At 46.0% G+C, this 18,730-nt stretch overlaps 1 protein-coding gene across 5 annotated transcripts in view; it reads left to right on the top strand.

Moving 5' to 3' along the window:
* Ttc3 (tetratricopeptide repeat domain 3) overlaps nt 1-18,730 on the top strand; it is a 98,599-nt gene extending 79,869 nt beyond the window's left edge. For 4 of the 5 annotated variants that reach the window (XM_085685804.2, XM_085685805.2, XM_085685803.2 and 1 more), the window contains 11 exons: nt 1,854-1,993; nt 2,707-2,775; nt 4,395-4,476; nt 6,138-6,238; nt 6,785-6,875; nt 7,431-7,532; nt 9,799-10,124; nt 11,820-11,946; nt 12,091-12,234; nt 16,210-16,302; nt 17,273-18,730. In XM_085685804.2, the coding sequence (XP_085541930.1) occupies nt 1,854-1,993; nt 2,707-2,775; nt 4,395-4,476; nt 6,138-6,238; nt 6,785-6,875; nt 7,431-7,532; nt 9,799-10,124; nt 11,820-11,946; nt 12,091-12,234; nt 16,210-16,302; nt 17,273-17,347 (1,350 nt within the window). In that variant the 3' untranslated portion in view covers nt 17,348-18,730. The remainder of the gene's footprint in view (nt 1-1,853; nt 1,994-2,706; nt 2,776-4,394; nt 4,477-6,137; nt 6,239-6,784; nt 6,876-7,430; nt 7,533-9,798; nt 10,125-11,819; nt 11,947-12,090; nt 12,235-16,209; nt 16,303-17,272) is intronic. The other variant, XM_085685807.2, reaches the window with a different exon arrangement.

The following is an 18,730-nucleotide window of genomic DNA, read 5'->3' as shown; positions in this document are numbered from 1 at the left end:
TGTGTCTACTTACCTAGTGTGTGTTGGAACATAGGCAGGCTCCCCTGTACCAGACTTCTCTAGAGCCCTTTCCTTTTGTGACTTTGGATGTCGCGTCACATGACTGTGCTCAAGAACATGGTAAATCCAGTTACTCCGTCCCGCATGTCAGGCTCGTCTGGTTTCTAGACTTTCTTGGTCAGTTGTTTACCCTCTTAAATGGCAAATCTGAGTTTCTTTTGTGTTTATACAGAGTAGGTGGGAGTTAATATGATCATTTCCGTATTAATTATGAAGCAGCTTTGTCATTAAAGGGCAGTGAGTATAACCGGCACGTGAACTCGGGTCATATTTTTGTTGTCAGAACTGTGTGTGTGTGTGTGTGTGTGTGTGTGTGTGTACACAAACATGATTAGAATTCTTTATCGTTATGTTACCTGATCTGGAGGTACCTTTGCCAAGTGTGTTCTCATGCCCTAGCATAACCTTGTGGTTGCATGTAATCTCACTTTCTAAAAGCTAGGTCCAGCTGAGATCACTGGCTCTGAGTATAAACACAGGCGGGTGGCTTCTAGCTGCACAGCAGGCAGACTAAGGTTGTTTCATTTTCGACATAGAAGTGACCATGTAGAATACAGGAGCTTATCAATGTAGTAGGCATGGGGTTATCTGTGTCACAGTAATGACGTGGCATGTTTGGAATCAGCAAGGTTTTATTAGCAGAGGAAATAAGGATCTCCCCCACCTCCTGAGGGGGAAGCAAGACCTTTTGTGCTTCTGCCCCTTTGGAGGAGCACCAGTGCATCACGTCCATCTAGAGCACTCTCCTCCCTCCGAAGCAGGGCTCCGCTGCTGCAGGACCTTGACTACTTAGCATCAAAACCCTTGGTGTCTGAGGCTGAAGAGGGGAAAATGGCCTCTTGGTCCCTATCATTTTTGACTTGAAGTCCACTACTTCCTATTATATCTGTAGGTTTATTACAGGGTGTGTTGTTCTTTCTAAGGGGAAAAGCCCCATGTTTCTGCAGCTGAATCCTTGATCTCAGCACGTTCTGAACCTAAGCAGGAAGTTTAGGACCGGAATGTCAGTTAAGAGCTAAGAGATTAAAGTCTTTCTCTAGGAAACAGGATTACAGGATTTCATTAAGCAGCTGTTGATAGTTGTGGAATTTGAGAGTAAACATTATTTAATATATTTTTAGTTGTTAAATACTGTCTGTATTCCCTGGTACACTTCTTTCCTTAGAAACAGTAAAATATGCAATGTTTCCCTGTGGCTGCTGTTTTACCCACAAAGCTATCCTGCCCCATACTTGGACCCAGTGGATGACGCTTCTGTCAGTTCCGCTGTTTCAAAAGCAGCAGCTGCATACGGGAGCTGAGAAGTCTGGGAGTGGCATTGGATCTTACCCTCCAGGGAAGGGAATTAGCACTGCCTCAAGAGAGTTTCTCTGCCATATTGCCTGGACTTCAGACAGCTTTTCAATCCAGATGCCTTTAATGATCAACCAGAGGTATCGCAGTGGTATTTCTAAAAACGAACAAAAACTATTGGACTTGCCAGCTAAACCATGTGCAGATTACTTCCGGGTTAGGGAGCTGTGTAGGCTGAAAGTCGAAGTGTGAATCTCATGTGCACACAAGGTTCTTCAGGGGACTTCCTGTGACCAGTGCACTCAGTGGCTGAAGTGTGGCTGCACAGTGTTAGCTGAATCCTGGGGCTCAGAGTGGCAGTGAGGCTACCAGGGTGCCAGCGCGCTGCACGTGAGGTGTTGAGTAGGCTGAGGCACTGTCACCGCTCTAGGCTCTCGGGGGTCTTCCTTCCCCAAAAAAGGATTGCCATGATTATTCAATTCCTTTCAAAATGTTTTTAGATCTCAGAGACAGAATTAGACTGGTTCCTCCAAGATCTGGACAGAGAAATTAAAAAATGGCAACAAGAGAAAAAAGAAATCCAAGAAAGATTGAAGGCCCTGAAGAAAAAAGTGAAAAAGCTTGTACACACCAGCGAAGCGTAAGTAATGGTTGAAGCACACGCTACTGCTCTGTTGTTGCTGTTTGGGTTTTCAAGATAGGGTTCTCTGTATCCCTGGCTGTCCTGGAGCTCACTCTGTAGACCAGGCTGACCTCAAACTCACAGAGATCCGCCTGCCTCTGCGTCCTGAGTGCTGGAATTAAAGGCGTGCACTGCCACTGCCCAGCTGGCGTTACTGTTTTTAATATCCTGGGGTTTCTGTTTCTTGTCACATTCTTTGTACTTAATTTCAAATATGTATACCAAGTAAAAACCCTCTAAGATACTATTTTCACAGTCGTTTTGCATCATTTAAGAAGCATCCATTGGAAAGTTTTTTACTTGAAGCTTTGTCTGAGCTGGCGTGTTTTCAGATCAGTTATGTAAAAGTGAGAGTCAGCAACGGCCCAGCTGCCTTTAAGGCTGAGCGTCAGTGTGAGCATTGTTACTGCATATGCCATGCTGACTGGCTTAATGACTAAGATGAGATGGTCTCATCTCACCATGTGGCCCGGGCTATCCTGTAGGGTGGGACTCCAAGCGTGTGCCCTGTGAAAACCATCATTAACCCTTCCTCCAGGCAGCATGGTTGACGGCAGTAAAGCTGGGCAGCCTCGAGTTCCTGGGGAGCTTTATGGTGTGGGTGCAGGTCACTGTGGGCTTGTCGTGGGACAGCCTGAAAGGTAATTCGGGTTGTGTGACTGCTTCTGTAGGTCTGCCCAGAAAACCGATGGATTAGATAAGGAATGCGGATCACATCTGGACCAGTCCCTGGGAATCAGGCAAATCAAGCTTTTGTTATTCTTGACGTCTTTCAGTACAATCTCAGTAGACTCTAAGTGTATCATTGCCTGTCTGCCTCTCTTAAATAATTCTCAAGGCTTGAATATGTATATATTCAGGTTTCTACTTTCATTTGCCATTGTCAGTATAAAAACTGCCTAGATTTATTGCTATTATTTACTTTTTTCATTTCCTTGCTTGGAAGTAGGGTCTCACTGTAGCGCTGGCTGGCCTAGAACTTACAGAGATCTACCTGTCCCTGCCTCCCAAGTGCTGGGATTATAGGCGTACAGCACCATGCCCGGCTCTCTTTTGTTTGTTTGCTTGTTTGTTTAATTAACTTGAAATTGAAAGTGTGTCTGAAGCATTCTCCTGAGGTGGCGTGTGGCTCAATAGCAGAAGCACTTCCCTGACGTGCATGGCTGGGTTCCTTCCCCACCAGTAGAAAACACCTATTGTGCCGCCTGAGTGAGTCTCAGCATAGAATGTAGTATATCACTCTGTTATTGCAGGTTTGTTTCATAATTGTCATTGTGAACCCGTAGAGTTCCATGTACACAACCAGGACTTGTTTAGCCCCGTTTTATATCATCTTTCCCTTCCCCATCATCTTCAGTGGCCTTCTCTGTTACAACGTTTGACTGTGATAGGACGGGAAATCACAGTAAGCAAGAGTCCAGCCTCACTAAGGCAGGTGCAGTGTTTTCTTTTATAGACCCCACAGACTTTAGTTTTTGTGTGTGCATGTAGGTCATGAAACGAGAGGAAACCTTGAGAGAAGAAAGAGACCTTACAGTTTGAAGAGTAAAATATATTTGATATAAAAAGAGTAGAGTGATGGTGGGGGAGATAGATCAGCAGGAGGTCAGACGCCAGGGGAAGGAGCAGGACGTAGGATTCTGAAAATGCCACAGTGAAACACACTACCTGGCTAATTTTAAAAATCATGGCCCTGAATGGCTTCATACTGATCACAATGTTCCTATTTTTATAACCATTTGATATTGAAATTTCTTACTTGAAATATAGAGGATGTTTGAGAGTAATTACCAGTTTATCTAACTCGTAGCCTAGAAAGTCAGGAAGCAGGAGCTGGGGAACTGGCTGTCAGCAAGTGCATGCCATGTGAGGGCCTGAGTTGTATCCCGATGTCTGTGCATAATCATGGGTGTGGTGATGCATGTTCCTGTAACACCAGGCTCTGGAGGTGGACACAGGAGGGTCTCTGGAGCTCACCAGCCAGCTATTGTACCCAGCTGATCAGATACAGATTATCAGTGAGAGTCCCTGTCTCAAGTAGAGCAAAGTGGGTGTGTCCTGAAGAATCACACTCAAAGTTAATTAACCTCTGGCCACCACAGACACCTACCTTTACCTGTTCCTGATCCATACTCACACACACAGTAAAGCCAGTAAACTGGCCCAGTGCCCTCATGTGTTCCTCTGCCTTTCTTCTAGATACTTCTTTCTGATTTCTTGCCTTCCTTTGATCACTTATAAAATACAGAGGACACAGTGAGTCTAAATCGTGTGATAACACACGAGGCAGAAGGTAGTCTGGAAAATGGTGTGATTTCAAACTGGCCTGGCATATGACGTTGGCGTTTCCCTCTCGCAGTGGCGCACTCACAGAGGAGGAGTCTGTCAGGAAAGGGAGAGAGCTTTACGAAGAGAGCCACCAGAGAGCAGTGGCTGCCGAGGTGAGCCGGCACAGTCAGCAAGGGGAGGGCCTCTGCGCGTCTGTTTCTTTACGTGTGGAGTAATGCTATGATGGGAACTGGGAAATTAGAGACAGGCCGTCATCCATGATCTAATTTCCAAATCTAATAATTGTTAGTTTTCTTTCTTTTCCGCATCAGGACCTCATGCTTGCCAGACACACACACCTGTGTAGTATATTCTCAGACCTAAAGTTTCTTATTCTCCATAATAATTTAGTCATTTCTCATGCTTTTCATGGAATCTTCATCATATTTAATCAGGTAACATACCGTGAGGCATGTCAGTATTTACCAGTCCTTCAAAAGCAAATCGAAAGAACCTTCCAGGATGTAGAGATAGCTCTCTGTAGGTAAGGTGCTTGTGCGTGCTGAGCCACGAGGACCTGAGTCCCAGCCCTAGAATTTTTTTTTTTTAAAGCTTACATTGGGAAGGCTAGTGAAATACCTTGTCTTTTTTTTTTTATTATTTTCTTATTATGTATACAGTATTCTTTCTTCAGTCCAGAAGAGGGCACCAGGTCTCATTTCAGATGGTTGTGAGCCACCATGTGGTTGCTGGGAATTGAACTCAGGACCTTTGGAAGAGCAGGCAATGCTCTTAACCTCTGAGCCATCTCTCCAGCCCCCTTGAAATACCTTGTCTTAAATAAACAAGGAAACAGAAAAGGTGGAGTGACCCTGAGAAATGACGATTGTCCTCTGACCTCCATATGTGTGTACATGTGTGTACACACATACCAGAAACTACTTAATGAATAACTCATATGTGTGTACACATACACACACCAGAAACTACTTAATGAAATAACGTGCAAGTCAACCACCAGTACTGTGTTGGTGACTCGTGATTCTGATCTCATACACCAAGAAGCAGCGATGGGGAATCACAAGTTCAAGGCCAGTCTATCCTTAAATACAAAAGAAAGAGAAATGTATGTGTGTATTTGGGCGTTTACATGTTTGTGTATTCTTTAGTCCCACTAGAAAAGTACTCATTAATTTTTGTATACTATTTCAAAAACTGAAACAAAGGAAAATGGAAATAAGCTGTAACACTGGCTTTATTTGTTGTTGTTTGTTGTTTCTAAAATGTGATTTCGGATATTTGAGAAACAAGTTCTTTTTATTGTCACATGTCTATGCTTTTTCTGGGGAAATGAGAAAAGGATTAAGTTGGACTGTCTGGAAACAGCTGCCTTCCAGTTACGTGTCAGTCAGGCACCTGCTTCTAGGAGAAGCTGCGGAGCAAGCCAGCGTGTGTGCTGCGCCAGCGTCTGGATCCTGGCCTTGCAGGTCAGGTCTGTGCCCCCTGGCAGCAGCAGCAGGTTTGCCGAGGCCCTGTCCAGATTGTTGACACCTGGACTAAAATGAGGCTGTTCCGTATCTGCACTGACTCTTACCTGTGGGGAGCGCTGAACACATGCCCTAGATGTGGGTGCCATACAGGAAGTCATGAAGTGGATGTCTGTTCTCTTTTCCTGGTCACCTGATGAAATTACAGCATAATCACGTTCTTATGTGTCTGCATTGTACTTTATTTAAAGAGAAATTGGAAAGTTCTAATGTTTACTTGTAAGCTTTTCAAGTCATTTCAGATTTTTATTTGTAAGACATTTATGTATCCTCTGATGTATTGTCAGGTGTCTGTACTTGAAAACTGGAAGGAGCGAGAACTGTGTAAGTTACAGAATGTTGCCGCGCAAGCGGAAGCCTATCTTAAGAACCTCAAGCTGATGAGCAGGTACGTTGGCTCCTAGGTGCTCTTCCCATCCTGCACTTGGGAAATACAGTTAGAAACACTAGAAGAAAAACAATTACTCAAAGTGTTTTCCCTACAATATATTTTGATCGTGTTTTTTCCCTCCCCCAAGTGCTCCCAGAACTTCCCCACCTCCCTGTACCCAACTGTGTGTTCTCTCTGTCTCTCTTAAAAATAATTAAATAAAGGAAGGCAAACAAGAGAGCAGCATTACTAAAAAATAACGGGGGGAGCAAAGCAAAAACTGATTTTGTGCTGGCCATGTGTGCCCCAAGGACTGGGTGACATGCCCAGTGAGACTCCTCTGGGGAAAACTGATTTCCCCGTGACATTGGGTGTCATTTACAGAGATTGGCCGAGGGTCTCTGCTTCCCCAGTGCAGACACTAAAGTGTGCACCTCCACACCTGCTCCAAACTTTCAAAGCAGACCTTCTATTGAGTATTTTGTTTGCCTTTAAATACTTTCCGTTTTCTCAGTCTGTAAAGTGAGTGGGTGGTAAGTAGCTGTCTGCTTCTGAATCTTCCAGTGATTCTGCGTCGTGTCCCGAGATGGAGTGCGATACATACTCCTGGGAGTCCTTCCTCTCTGACGTGAGAGAAGAAATGGAGAGCGTGAAGGTGAGCTGGGCAGCGTGCCGCCGTCCTGCCAGCATCAGCGTGGTGGTTTTAGTGCCCAGGGGACTGCCAGCATTTTAAATACTCCTTTTCTAAATTTTTTTCGGTGCTTTTTTTTTGTTGAAATTACTAGGAATTTTTTATGAAATTAGTGATATTTTCTTATTTATCTTAGAGCATTTGCTTAGCACACATAATGTCCTGGGTTCTCTTCTGAGCACGAAGAAAAGGAACAGAAGGAATTACAGTGCTCAGATGCCCAAGTCCTTCGCTGCTCGCTCTCCTGAGAAGCAGCTCTCTTGCTTTGGTGATCTCCAGGCCGAGGAGCCTGCCCGCCAAGGGTCAGATCATACCAAGCTCTTCAACCTCGTCACCTCAAACCTCTCAGTAAATGGTTTGACTTCCTTACAAAAATTATCTTAGAGTTTTATTCACACTTGTATTTCTTGGGAAATTCTTGGTCATATGAATTATCTGACAAGAAAAAATATTAATTGAAACAGTGGTTTTCTTTTGGAATTGGTTAGAAACACTTCACAATTTCCCTTCTACCCACAGTCTCAGTTTGAAGATCAAATTAAGGCCATTAAAAATGGCTCTCGGCTCAGCGAACTTTCCAAAGTGCAGACTCCTGGGCTTTCCTTTCCTGCCTGTACGATGGTGAGTGAAGAAGGACACAACCCGTCTCTTTCCTAACCGTCCACAGTAGTTTGTTTTCATTGTTTTCTGAACATGGGGTAGGCTAGTCCTAAGGTTCCATGGTGGTGCTCCTGTAGCCTCTGTAGCACAAGTAGACAGATACTGGGGTTCAAACTGAAGATCAGAAAAGCAAAGCAGCCAGACATTGGCTCTAACCTCTCCCAACGCTGGGGGACTGCAGACTGAGCCCTGAACCTTTGTCTCTCCTGTCTTATATTTCCCTTCAATGCTGGGATTAAAAATTTATGACTCCCTAGTACTGGGATTAAAGGTGTGAACCACCACCGCCTGGATCATTTTCTTCAATGATCTTGTATATCCAGGGTGACCTTGAACTCACAGAGACCCATCTACCTCTGTCTCCCAAATCCTGGCATTAAGGTGTGTGCCACCATTGCCTGGCCTCTAGTGACTTAGTTTTACCCTCTGATCTTCAAGCAAGCCTCATTTATTAAAGCATAAATATCACTGTAAACTTTTAAGCTTTAAGCATTTTATCGTAAATGGATCAATGTTTCTACAGCTAGACATGTGAGCAGGACTAAGACACACTATGATCCCTGTTTCTACCCCTTTCATGGACCTTAGTATCTGTTTTCTTTCTTTTCTTGATGCAGGTGTGTGTGTGTGTGTGTGTGTGTGTGTGTGTGTGTGTGTGTGTGTGTATGCTTGCATGTACGTGTGGCAGACAAACATTAGTGAACTACATAAATGTAGTCTAGCATGTCAACAAGCACTCTAAATAGCAGGTTGTGTATGTTTGAAGCAACCTCCTCTAACACTATCTGAAACTCCTAGACTCTTGGAGGCATGAAGGTCTTAAGTCTGTTTCCTCATCAGATCCAGAGCAAACAGTACTACACATAGGACAGGAAGGAGTTTGCTGGTCTCGCCTGTCATATTTGATTGTTACTTGAGGTGTGTCCTGAATCTCTCAAATGAAAGTGCTTGCTAAATTTTGTCTTTTGACTTTTAAAGTGCTTTTTAGAATAGCAGTAATATTTTGTAGACTTTGTAGAAGGCTAACCAAAGCTGTCAGTTTATTGGGTTTTGAGGTACCTGTTTCTGGGACTTTGACACAGGTGAGACTAGGAATCCCAGGCCTCGGTTAGGTTTCAGAATGTGTAGCATGTCCTTGCAGTCGTGCCTGCCTTGCACCTTCCGCTACCAACATGTCTTGCTGGACTGTTCTCCAGCCTCCGGTCTGTTCTAGTGCCCTGCCTCGGCTCACTGGAACCTCCCTCCCTTCCTCCCCCTCACCTTTATAATGTACAGTGGATCACCTTAGTCTAGAGAGTAGTGTTTGGGGAGGGGCGGGGTGCTGACGCTGAGAGCAGTCTGGTGTTGCAGTGGACATAGCACATGCCGGGAGGCTGGAAATAAAAGGGAACATGCAGTCTGTTCTTTGCGAGGAACAGGAGGAGCACAGCAGAACAGAGTTTGGACTGTTCTTTAGGTCTTTGGGAGTGCTGTGGTTTAGGTTTCAAGTCAGGGAAAAGATGAGCTGGAGGGAGGAGTTGATGGGCATGCAAGGCTGAGCAAGTTCTACATGGCTCAGCACCCTCAGCAGTGTGTGCAAGAGGGGAGACCATAAGTGGGAGCCCAGCACCCTCAGCAGTGTGTGCAGGAGCGAGACCATAGGTGGGAGCCCAGCACCCTCAGCAGTGTGTGCAGGAGCGAGACCATAGGTGGGAGCCCAGCACCCTCAGCGGTGTGTGCAGGAGCGAGACCATAGGTAGGAGCCCAGCACCCTCAGCAGTGTGTGCAGGAGCGAGACCATAGGTGGGAGCCCAGCACCCTCAGCGGTGTGTGCAGGAGCGAGACCATAGGTGGGAGCCCAGCACCCTCAGCGGTGTGTGCAGGTGCGAGACTATAGGTGGGAGCCCAGCACCCTCAGCGGTGTGTGCAGGAGCGAGACCATAGGTGGGAGCGGTACAGGGAAAATCTGTGGTGCTCACTAGACTGGAGCAGCGTGATTGTGGATGAGGCGGCTGTACCTGAGCCTGGGTTTGAGTGCAGTGAGTTTGGTTTCCCAGATCACTCATGGTTGTGCAGATAAGAGTCTCAGGAAAATACCCTGTCTAGAAAGTCCGTGGTGGTCTGTGTATGTTGTAATGAGATTACAGTTACTGATTCTTTAATAATAAAAATTAACGTGCTGCATTCGGGTTTGCCAAGCACTGCATTGTGGGCATGCGTACTCATCAGTTCATCTTTCTCTTACCAGTTACCCTCTGAGTCTTCAGGCCTTGAGGATCAAGGGCCCGTGACTTCTGTAGACATGATTGGAGCAGTTTACAAGGATTTTCTTGTGGCACCTCGTAGTGGCTCCCCAGAGGAGGTTCCTGAACTGGTACTAGGATCACCCACCCATCAGCCTGAAGTTGCCCAGCCTGAAGAGCTCAAGAGGGCTAGCCAGGCCTCTCCATCAGAACAAAGCCCCGAGGTAGAGGAGAAGCCACCTGGACAGGCTACTCGGTCAAGCCAGTCTCCAAACAAGCCTTTCAACAGTGTAATTGAACATTTGTCAGTGGTGTTCCCATGTTACACCAGGTATGAATTGATGTTTGTGACTGTTAAATATGTCATTAACTGTGTCTTTGGGGGTTGTTGCTGCTGTTGTTTTGAGACAGGGTCTCATCAGTGTCTAGCCCTGGCTGTCTTGGAACTCACTATGTAGACCAGTTTGGTCTCAGACTCACAGAGATCTACCTACCTCTCCCCCTGAATGCTTGAATAAAAGATGTACACCACCGTGCCTAGCCTTTGAACTGCTGCTTGATCAGATAAAACCATAACCAATGAGGGGTTAATGTGAAAAGGATCGTGTTCGTTGTTTTACCGAGAAAGATGTGCTCTTCGTTTTTTGCTCCTGTGACCATACTAGTGTGATGCTGGGGACCAACCCAGGGCTTTGGGCATGTTAGGAAAGACTCTAATACTTGAACTACACACCCAAGCCACAGTAAAGGTTCTGATGTTCATATCAGGATTGAATATGCTGTGCTTTTGCCAGGCATAGTGGTGCACACCTTTAATCCAGCTCTCAGGAGGCATAGGTAGGCAGATCTCTTGAGTTCAAGACCAGCCTTGTCTACAGAGTGAGTTCCAGAAAACCCAGAACACTTAGAATTGTTACACAGAGAAACAAAAATAAATAAAACGTATTGAGTAACCCAACAGCAGAAGCCATAGTGGTTTGCTGAGACTTGATGGGATCGGTAACACTCCAGCATTGTTTGCTGTGGAGTCCGTAAGTGAGCTGTAAAAGAGTCGCGTGTCATATAGGAATATACAGAGCAAAGAACACACATTTTGTAAACAAGACGTCTGATTTGTTAGCGGTATGAGGTGCGAAGGGTAAATTGAATTCAGTTTGAGATGTGTGTAGATACTGCAGAAGGATCCGTGTGAGTCTCAGGAAAAGCTGCTCATTCCTGAGTCAACAGACTGTGTGTATGGAGCTGACGCTGGTTCCTTGTGCTTCACTGTGTCGGCTCACCAGTCAGTGCAAGGCAAGTAGAGGTGAGGATCCAGGGACAGCTGAAAAGAGAATCTTTTGTACCTGCATTGCTTCTCTTTCTTGGTATTAATGAGTTTTGAGATTGACATTTAGGAATAAAGTAGTCATTAAAAATGTCTGGGGCAGTTGGGGAGATAAGTCAGCTTTGTAAAGTATTTATGCAAGCTTGAGAACCCAGGTTCAACCTCCATCACCCTCATAAAAAGGCACGCAAGTCAGCTAGCCCTGAAATCCTGGCACAGATAATTCAAAGACCCTGGGCTTTCTGGGTAGTCAGTCTATCCTTTCTCAAAAATAAGCTGGAAAATGATTGGAAAATACACCCAGTGTTGCCCTCTAGCCCCATATATGTGCACACACAGACATACACAGTATGACTGGCCAGAGTGAGTGTTTCCCGGCTCAGTGGAGTCCTGCCCATAAGAGCAAGAGCAGTATGAATGCTGTAACTGCTGAACCACCTGAATGCCAGTACTGAGAGGTTGTTAGTTGCTTGGGAGGAATCATTCTGCCTTAAATGGATCTTTCTGTATGGTCACTGCAGTTAACTGGTCGACAGATTATATTTGGGTGGTGAGTGATCTTTCTGAACTGTGTTCGACAGGTAACCTTGGGGTGGTGAGCTGATCTTTCTGTACGGTCGGGTCACTGGTTAACTGTGGCCGACAGGTAACCTTGGGGTGGTGAGCTGTCAAAATCATGTATTATTTACTTTTCTCTTTCAGCACTGAGCTTGCTGGTTTTGTTAAAAAAGTTCGAAACAAAAACAAGAACTCACTCTCTGGATTAAGTATTGAGGAGATTGTTGAAAGAGTCACAGAACACATTCTAGAGGAACAGAAAAAGAAGAAGGTAAGATGTTGTCTTCATGCTTGTTTATAAGATGTGAGACTGCAGAGCTGCAGCCCAGCCCCCAGTGAGAGAGTGCGGACCAGAAGGTCACAGACGGTAGTAACTGCACCTTGTTCCCCATTTCCCACCTCATCCCCTCTGCAGCCAAACCCAGGAAAAGACAAGAAGACATCTGAGGCTCATGCTGCTGCTGCAGTGGCTAAATCCTCCCAGAGTGCACCCTTGGCCGTTGTTGGACCATCATCCAAAACCAAAGGCCAGAAGAGAGAAGACGTTCCCGTGAGCCCTGTGAGTATTACCTGGACAGCTGTGGTACCAGTTTTCCTCTTTAGTGAGGAGAGGAATTGGAAGGACCCAGAATTTTTAGTCCATGAGGTTTGCCCTTTTATTTTGAGGCTTACTTTATTTGAAACTAAAATTAGGAACCATATTTTGCTGTAGTTGAATATACCTTCATGTCTGGAGTCCAGGGTGACAGCCGACAGTCCTGGATATAACTGGGTTTTGTCCTATGCTTTTATTTTTACAAGTGGTCAAGTCTGTTGATCTCATATATCAAGTGAGAAAAGCAGTTTTTGGATTTTATTCTTTGTAAGCAGGAACTTGGTACTAAAAGGCTAGCTTGCATCACTCAGCACTACTGTGAGCCTGGGCAGGGACTTTGCTGCCAGGCTACTGCTGGAGTCATTGATGCTGTAGAATACCCACACTCATAGTACCCTTTGCCGGTCCGTTGGTTGCCTGGGAGCAGGCACTGAAATGGGCTGAATGTGCCTGTAATTTGACATTGTTGATTTAAGTCTCGGTTTCCTAAAATAATTTTTTTCATTACATAGTGCGCATGATAAATTGTTAATGTGGCTTTATCTAAGTTGGCAAGACTCTATAATTGTTTGTATCTTACAATAAAATGCCCAAGGCATGTGTATGATCCTGTCAGCATTCAGCTGTGAGAAGGTGTAGATGGATGTCTTGTCCCTGCCGGGTAAGGCTGGAGACCTAAGGACACGCAGGTGCAGACACACTCTGCCCACTGCCGCTGTGGTGCAGAAGTGCAGGTTGCATACATTCTTACCAGGGTCAGCAGCACGAGAAGGGCAGAGTGCCGGCTGCTTTGCCTAGAGCTCGTGTTCCTCCTGCCCTGAGCCACTTTTCCTCCCCTCCCCACCTCGCTCTCCAAAGGTCACATGTCCACTTACCTAGTGAGAAAACTCGGTGTATAGGGCGTTCCTGCAAGATCTGACTGAGTTCGGACTTCCCAGGGGTTTAGGTGAATTACAGTGGCTGTGTTCCTCCAGCCAATCGGATTCTCAGGGCGTTTGCATTTTTAGGGGGAATAGTGCCCAGCCCCACCTCAGAGTAGACTAGGTAATCACCTCCAGGAGAGAGCTTCTGTCTCTGTGGTAACCGATGTCACTTGTCAATTTGATGAGATCCGGACATGGGGTTTATCTCGATGGGGTTAATCGAGGTGAGAAGACCCATCCACAGTGGGCCTACCATTTCCTGCTTGGGGTCCTAGACGGTAAGAAAAAGAAAGTGTATGGGGTGCAAACACACGTGCACACAGGAACAAGTGCACACCTGTGTGTACCTGTGCAGAGGCCAGGGGAGGACGTTGAATGTCCTGCTGTATAGATCTCTCTGTTCTCTCTTGAGACGAGAATCTCTAAACCGGAAGCTCTGTTTTTCCAATGAGGTTGGTGGCCGGCAGCCCTGTGATCCTCCTGTCTGTCCCGTCCATACACAGCCCTGGGTTGCAGGTATGCACAACCATGCCCACCTTTTTATGCAAGTGCTGGGGTTCCTTGTGCCCGTACAGCAAGTGTTCCAGCCTGGCGAACCATGCACTCCGTTCTGCTGTATCGTTTTCAGTTTCTGTGTTTTAACTTAAAAAGCAAAGCAGGCTAGAATAAAAGATGAAAACTAAAAGGATATTGTACAAACTCCAAAGCTGGGAGTGTGCGCCTGTGATCCCACTGTGAGGACCTGACTCTGCAGACTCCATTTTAAAGAGAACTGAGGGTGGGCGATCTCAGCTCCAGAAACGTGATGCCATAGCAGGAATTTGAACATATACCCTAAAAAATTAAGAAGATAGGGAGCAGGTCCATAAAATTTAACGAGGTCCAGATGTTCCCTAGGAGGCATTCTGTCATTGAAGATATTTTGTCTGTCATTTATGGCTGTTTGTTAGGTTTTCATGCCCAAAAAACTGACCAGTGGGTTCAGAAACTACCTTACCCTATGCCCTCCTTACCCATTGGATAAGACGACAGGACATGAACTCCCGATTACATTTTCCCTTTAAAAGTTCTGCCCTCCCAGAGCTCCCTGCCACACTTTCTGCACCCACCATGCAAGGGTGCTGGAAAGGTGCTGGTCCAGACTTGAGTTTGAATTAAAAACCCTCATGTAATTTGCACCAGAAATCCAGCTCTGTGAACTCATTTGGGAACCAGAAACTTGGGCATAACACCATCTTCTCAGGAGATTGGGGTAGGAGGATTGCAGTTTTGAGGCAGCCGGAGCGCCTGTCGCAAAAATAAATCGCAAACCATACCCTCAGCCAGTACTACTACCTACCATGTTGGCGTTTACTTTACTAAAACAGATCAAGAGTTTGTGTTAGCCTTGCCAAAGCTGACAACTTTGGGTCCTGGTGGGTGGCTCAGTGATTGAAAGTATATCTGCTGTTGCAGGTCTCAGCACCTATATCAGGTGGTGTAGCTCCAGTCCCAGGGGACCCTGATGCCCTGGCACCCCAACCTCTCACACGGGTGTGGCGCACATGCACACACACCACGGACGAGCACTTCAGTCTGACATCTGCCTTGCTGTCTTGTTTTTACCTGGAGAAATCTGCACCCTTCCACCCTGGGGTCAGGCTGACTCCAGGTTTTCCAGGCGAGCCTGGCCTGTGGTTCTCCCTCGGGCTAGCCCTTCCACCTCTTCCCTGAGTCCTGGACAGCATAGAGCAAAGTGAACCTGCACTGTGCCACCTGCCCCATATCAGCCTGGACCCTTTCGGCACCTCAGGGGAGACAGCAAAACCCCATGGGGTGGGTGTTTCGTGATCTGCATAGTTTACAGACTGCCAGCAGCTTGAGCCCTAATCTGAATGCCACACACTGTTCCATTCTGTCGCTTGCTTGTGCTTATGGGTCAGTCTGGGGCCATGGTCTATAAATGGAAGCTTCTCTGTCCCACACTGTCCCAAACCACTTTCAAATGATCACTCAGATGCTTAATATTAATTACATGACGGTTGACCGATAGTTTATGCTTATAAACTTATACTAACTAGCTCTTGCATTTAAATAAATCCATTTCTTTTAACGTATACATTGCCATATGGCTGTGGTGTTATGTGATTAATAAAAGTTCAGGGTCAGAAGTTTGGATTCAACCTGAAGATCCTAAAAGCATAACAGTCAGCCACTGGCCCTTACTTTGACTACAGTCTGAAATGGAGATCCTGTCTCCTGGAATCTCAGGAGACTGTGTGACTGAGAGCTGTCTCCTCCCATTTACAATCCTCTCTAGGACTAGGATTGAAGGTGTGCATCTTCCAGTTTCTATGGCAATTAGTGTGGTTACTAGGATTAAAGGTGTGTGTCATGTTACCATAATCTGATCTGTAAGTCTTACCAGTGGGACTGTTTGCTCTCACGTCTTCAAGCAGTCTTAATTTATTAAAATACAGTGAAAATCCACCACAGTTACAGGTCTGCTGGCATCTTGCTTCTTGGGCGACTGGCTTGAATCTCTCTCAAGTCTGCCCTTCTTTTTCCCTGTGTTTAGTTTGACTTTTCATCCTGCCTGACTTTTGGTCAAATAGCTTCTATTATTAACCAATGAGCAACATATATTCACAGCGTACAAAAAGGTTATCCCACAGCAAAACTATTTTTTTGTTGTTTTAATTTTTGAAGCAGGTTCTCTGTGTAGCCCTGACTGTCCTGCGAACTCACTGTGTAAACTAGGGTGACCTTGAACTCACAGAGATACACCTGCCTCTGCCTTCTGAATGCTGGGATTAAAGGTGCACACCACCACTACCTGGCTAGAAACTATTTTAAAACTTAAAAGCTATCTTTCATTCTGTTAAACCATAATTGAAAAATAATCCGCTAGCCTTTGGCAAAAAAAAATCGAAAACAAAACAGAAAAAAAAAAACAAATCTTTAGGCCACCCATGTGCTAAGTGAAGCAAGCACACATCATAAAAAGTTTTTTACTCAAATGTGTTTCTTTCCACAGGCTCCAGATGCAAATTCCTGTGAGCTATGCCATGAGATGTTCAAGTCAAAAAACATGCGTGTGCTAAAATGTGGGCACAAGTTTCACAAAGGGGTAAGAATTATCTGACTGCCTACCATGCATTTTAAAAATAAAAATGGAATTTGGGGCAGGTAATCAGTCCTTGTGTTTCCAAGCCATTTCCTTTGTAAATCAGTGCATACAGTGTTCATAAGCCTGTGTGAAAACAGATGTTTGGGAAGTCGGCAGGGGTATTGGACCAGGGGTGGCTGTAGCTCTGTAAACTACTTTTTCTGCCCCTGGCTTGTGCCATGAGTGAAGAATTACAGTTGACTGCATAGCTATATTGGTTCTGGAACTCTACACAATATTAATTCCTTGAAAGTTGGTTTTTTGTGTGAGTAAATAAATAGTGTACAGTGTTCAGTGTAGCATGTAAAGCTGAGGCGCCGTGTTAACGACAGAGAGCTTCTGATCCATGTCCTCCTAGGACCTGAGTACCAATTGTCTTGGTGTCTGGACACTGCTGGTTTATGACAGATGAGTTCTCTACTGACCTAGTTTATCAACCCTCAGAAAGGGCCCACTATAAAATACTCCCTAGCAGGACCTGATTAGCTTGCGGAGCCCCCTTCAGATCATGCGTTGTCCTTCAGCTCTCCACACCTGCCCAGCCGTGTGCCAGTCAGGCCTGCGCAGAGAATGTGCACACAGACCGACGAGACTCTCAGGAACCTAAAGCCAGGAGCAGGCATTGAGTGATTTTGTGGCCACAAAACTGACAAATGGTGCAATCAGTCAAGAAAGCTGACCGAGCTTAGATTGAGGCCGGGGTGTAAGGGAGGACAAGGCCCCTCATGGACCATGACTCTAATTCTGGGACGCTGTTGTTTTTCTGGGGCTTCAGCTGCCCTCCTGGCATGAGCAGACCGTGCTCTTCCTTAAGGTCTGGGCAGCACCAGACTGGGAAGTAGCAGAAGCTGTGCCCCTGCCCCAGCACAGTGGTTTAAGAGAGCCGGGCCTCCGACCCTGCAGATCGCTGACTCTCTTTCCTCCTTTGCAGTGCTTTAAGCAGTGGCTTAAAGGGCAGAGCACCTGCCCCACCTGCGGCAGCGGGGACCTGCTGTCAGAAGAGTAGCCTGCAGCTGCACCCTTGCCAACCCAGCCCAGTCGACGACGGGAACTGCCTCTCTGTTGCTATAGGTAGTCACTCCTCACTAATGCACTGCTCACCTGTGTGATGCCTGACAGCAGTGTCCTGTCGCCAGTGTAAACACAGATGTGCAAACTCTGACACTGTGTACCACAGAGCTAACCAGCGGAGTCCTGAGTGCGTCTGTATCAAGTCCCCAGCAGTGGCAGCCATGTGTGGGCCTCTGTGATGCTGTGTCACCACATTCCTTTGCTGGTGAGGCTGCTGCATGGGCTCCGAGATGGGAGCTTTCTGGGGGAGAGCCGTTGAGCCCCTCAGAGCAGTGCTCCAGTTGTGAGGATTCTTAGCCTCTTTGGCTCGTCCCTGGAACTCTACGGTCTCCTTCATAAATTTTTATATTTTGGTTTTTCGAACAGGGTTTCTCTGTGTAGCCCTACCTGTCCTGGAACTTGCTTTGTAGACCAGGCTGGTCTCAGACTCAGAGATCTGCCTGCCTCTGCCTCCCAAGTGATGGGATTAAAGGTGTGCACCACCACCACCCGGCCCTTCTTAAATTTTTAAAGTTAAAGTTTAAAGCTTATGATCCAATTGATCCACGTTTTGGAAACCAGTTATAAAATGTGTTTTAAATTAGCTTGAACTAAGACTTTTTCTACCCTGGAAGCAGCTGCCTGTTTGCAGCAGCTCCACAGCTGAGGCTCACGCTGAGATCTCTGGGCTGGTCTCATTAGCTAGTCAGCCCGTGCTCGGGAGTGTCCAGCTCGCTAGAGCTGAGCACAGGAGCACCGTGCAGAACCAGCCACCCTTGTTCTCTGTCCTTACACTACCACCAAAAAGAAATATACAGACAGTCCTGAGCGTTGGTGTTACTAAATTGTCTGTGTTTGACTTGTGTTTGTATTGCATGCAATCTTGTGTTGTGACCTGAAATCAAACTAACTGCTTTAGAAATTACTCAAAACTAGGTATTTTTTAGTGACCTGTAGGCAGTGGCACATACAGAAACATGAACCCTGGATATATCCCATTTCTCTCAAACACAAAGAAACAAAAACATGTTTGCCAACGTGTTCTCTGTTGCAGTAGCAGATTTGGTCGCCGCCTTCTTGTGTCCGTGTGAGTTGTGGTGTCTAGTGACTTCGTCTGTAGCAGCTCACTCCTTATTCTGAGACATTCTCCACGGTGGTCCCTGAACATGGTCTGCATGCTCTAACCGTTGTGAGCAGTACACGTTCAAGTGCACAGGGATACTGTGACATCCGGTCCAGACTGTAGTCGCTGCTGAGGGAATGAACTGCTTCCCTTCAGAGCCTGTGAACATGCCTTATACTTGTCCAGTAACTGTCAATAAAACATCCTGAAAGATCA

This window comes from Myodes glareolus, chromosome 2 (genome assembly GCF_982192425.1).
Source record: "Myodes glareolus chromosome 2, mMyoGla1.1, whole genome shotgun sequence".
In the NCBI taxonomy this organism is placed as follows: Eukaryota; Metazoa; Chordata; class Mammalia; order Rodentia; family Cricetidae; genus Myodes; species Myodes glareolus.
The sequence above is the reverse complement of the archived record's forward strand: the minus strand, read 5'-3'. Positions and strand labels throughout refer to the sequence as shown.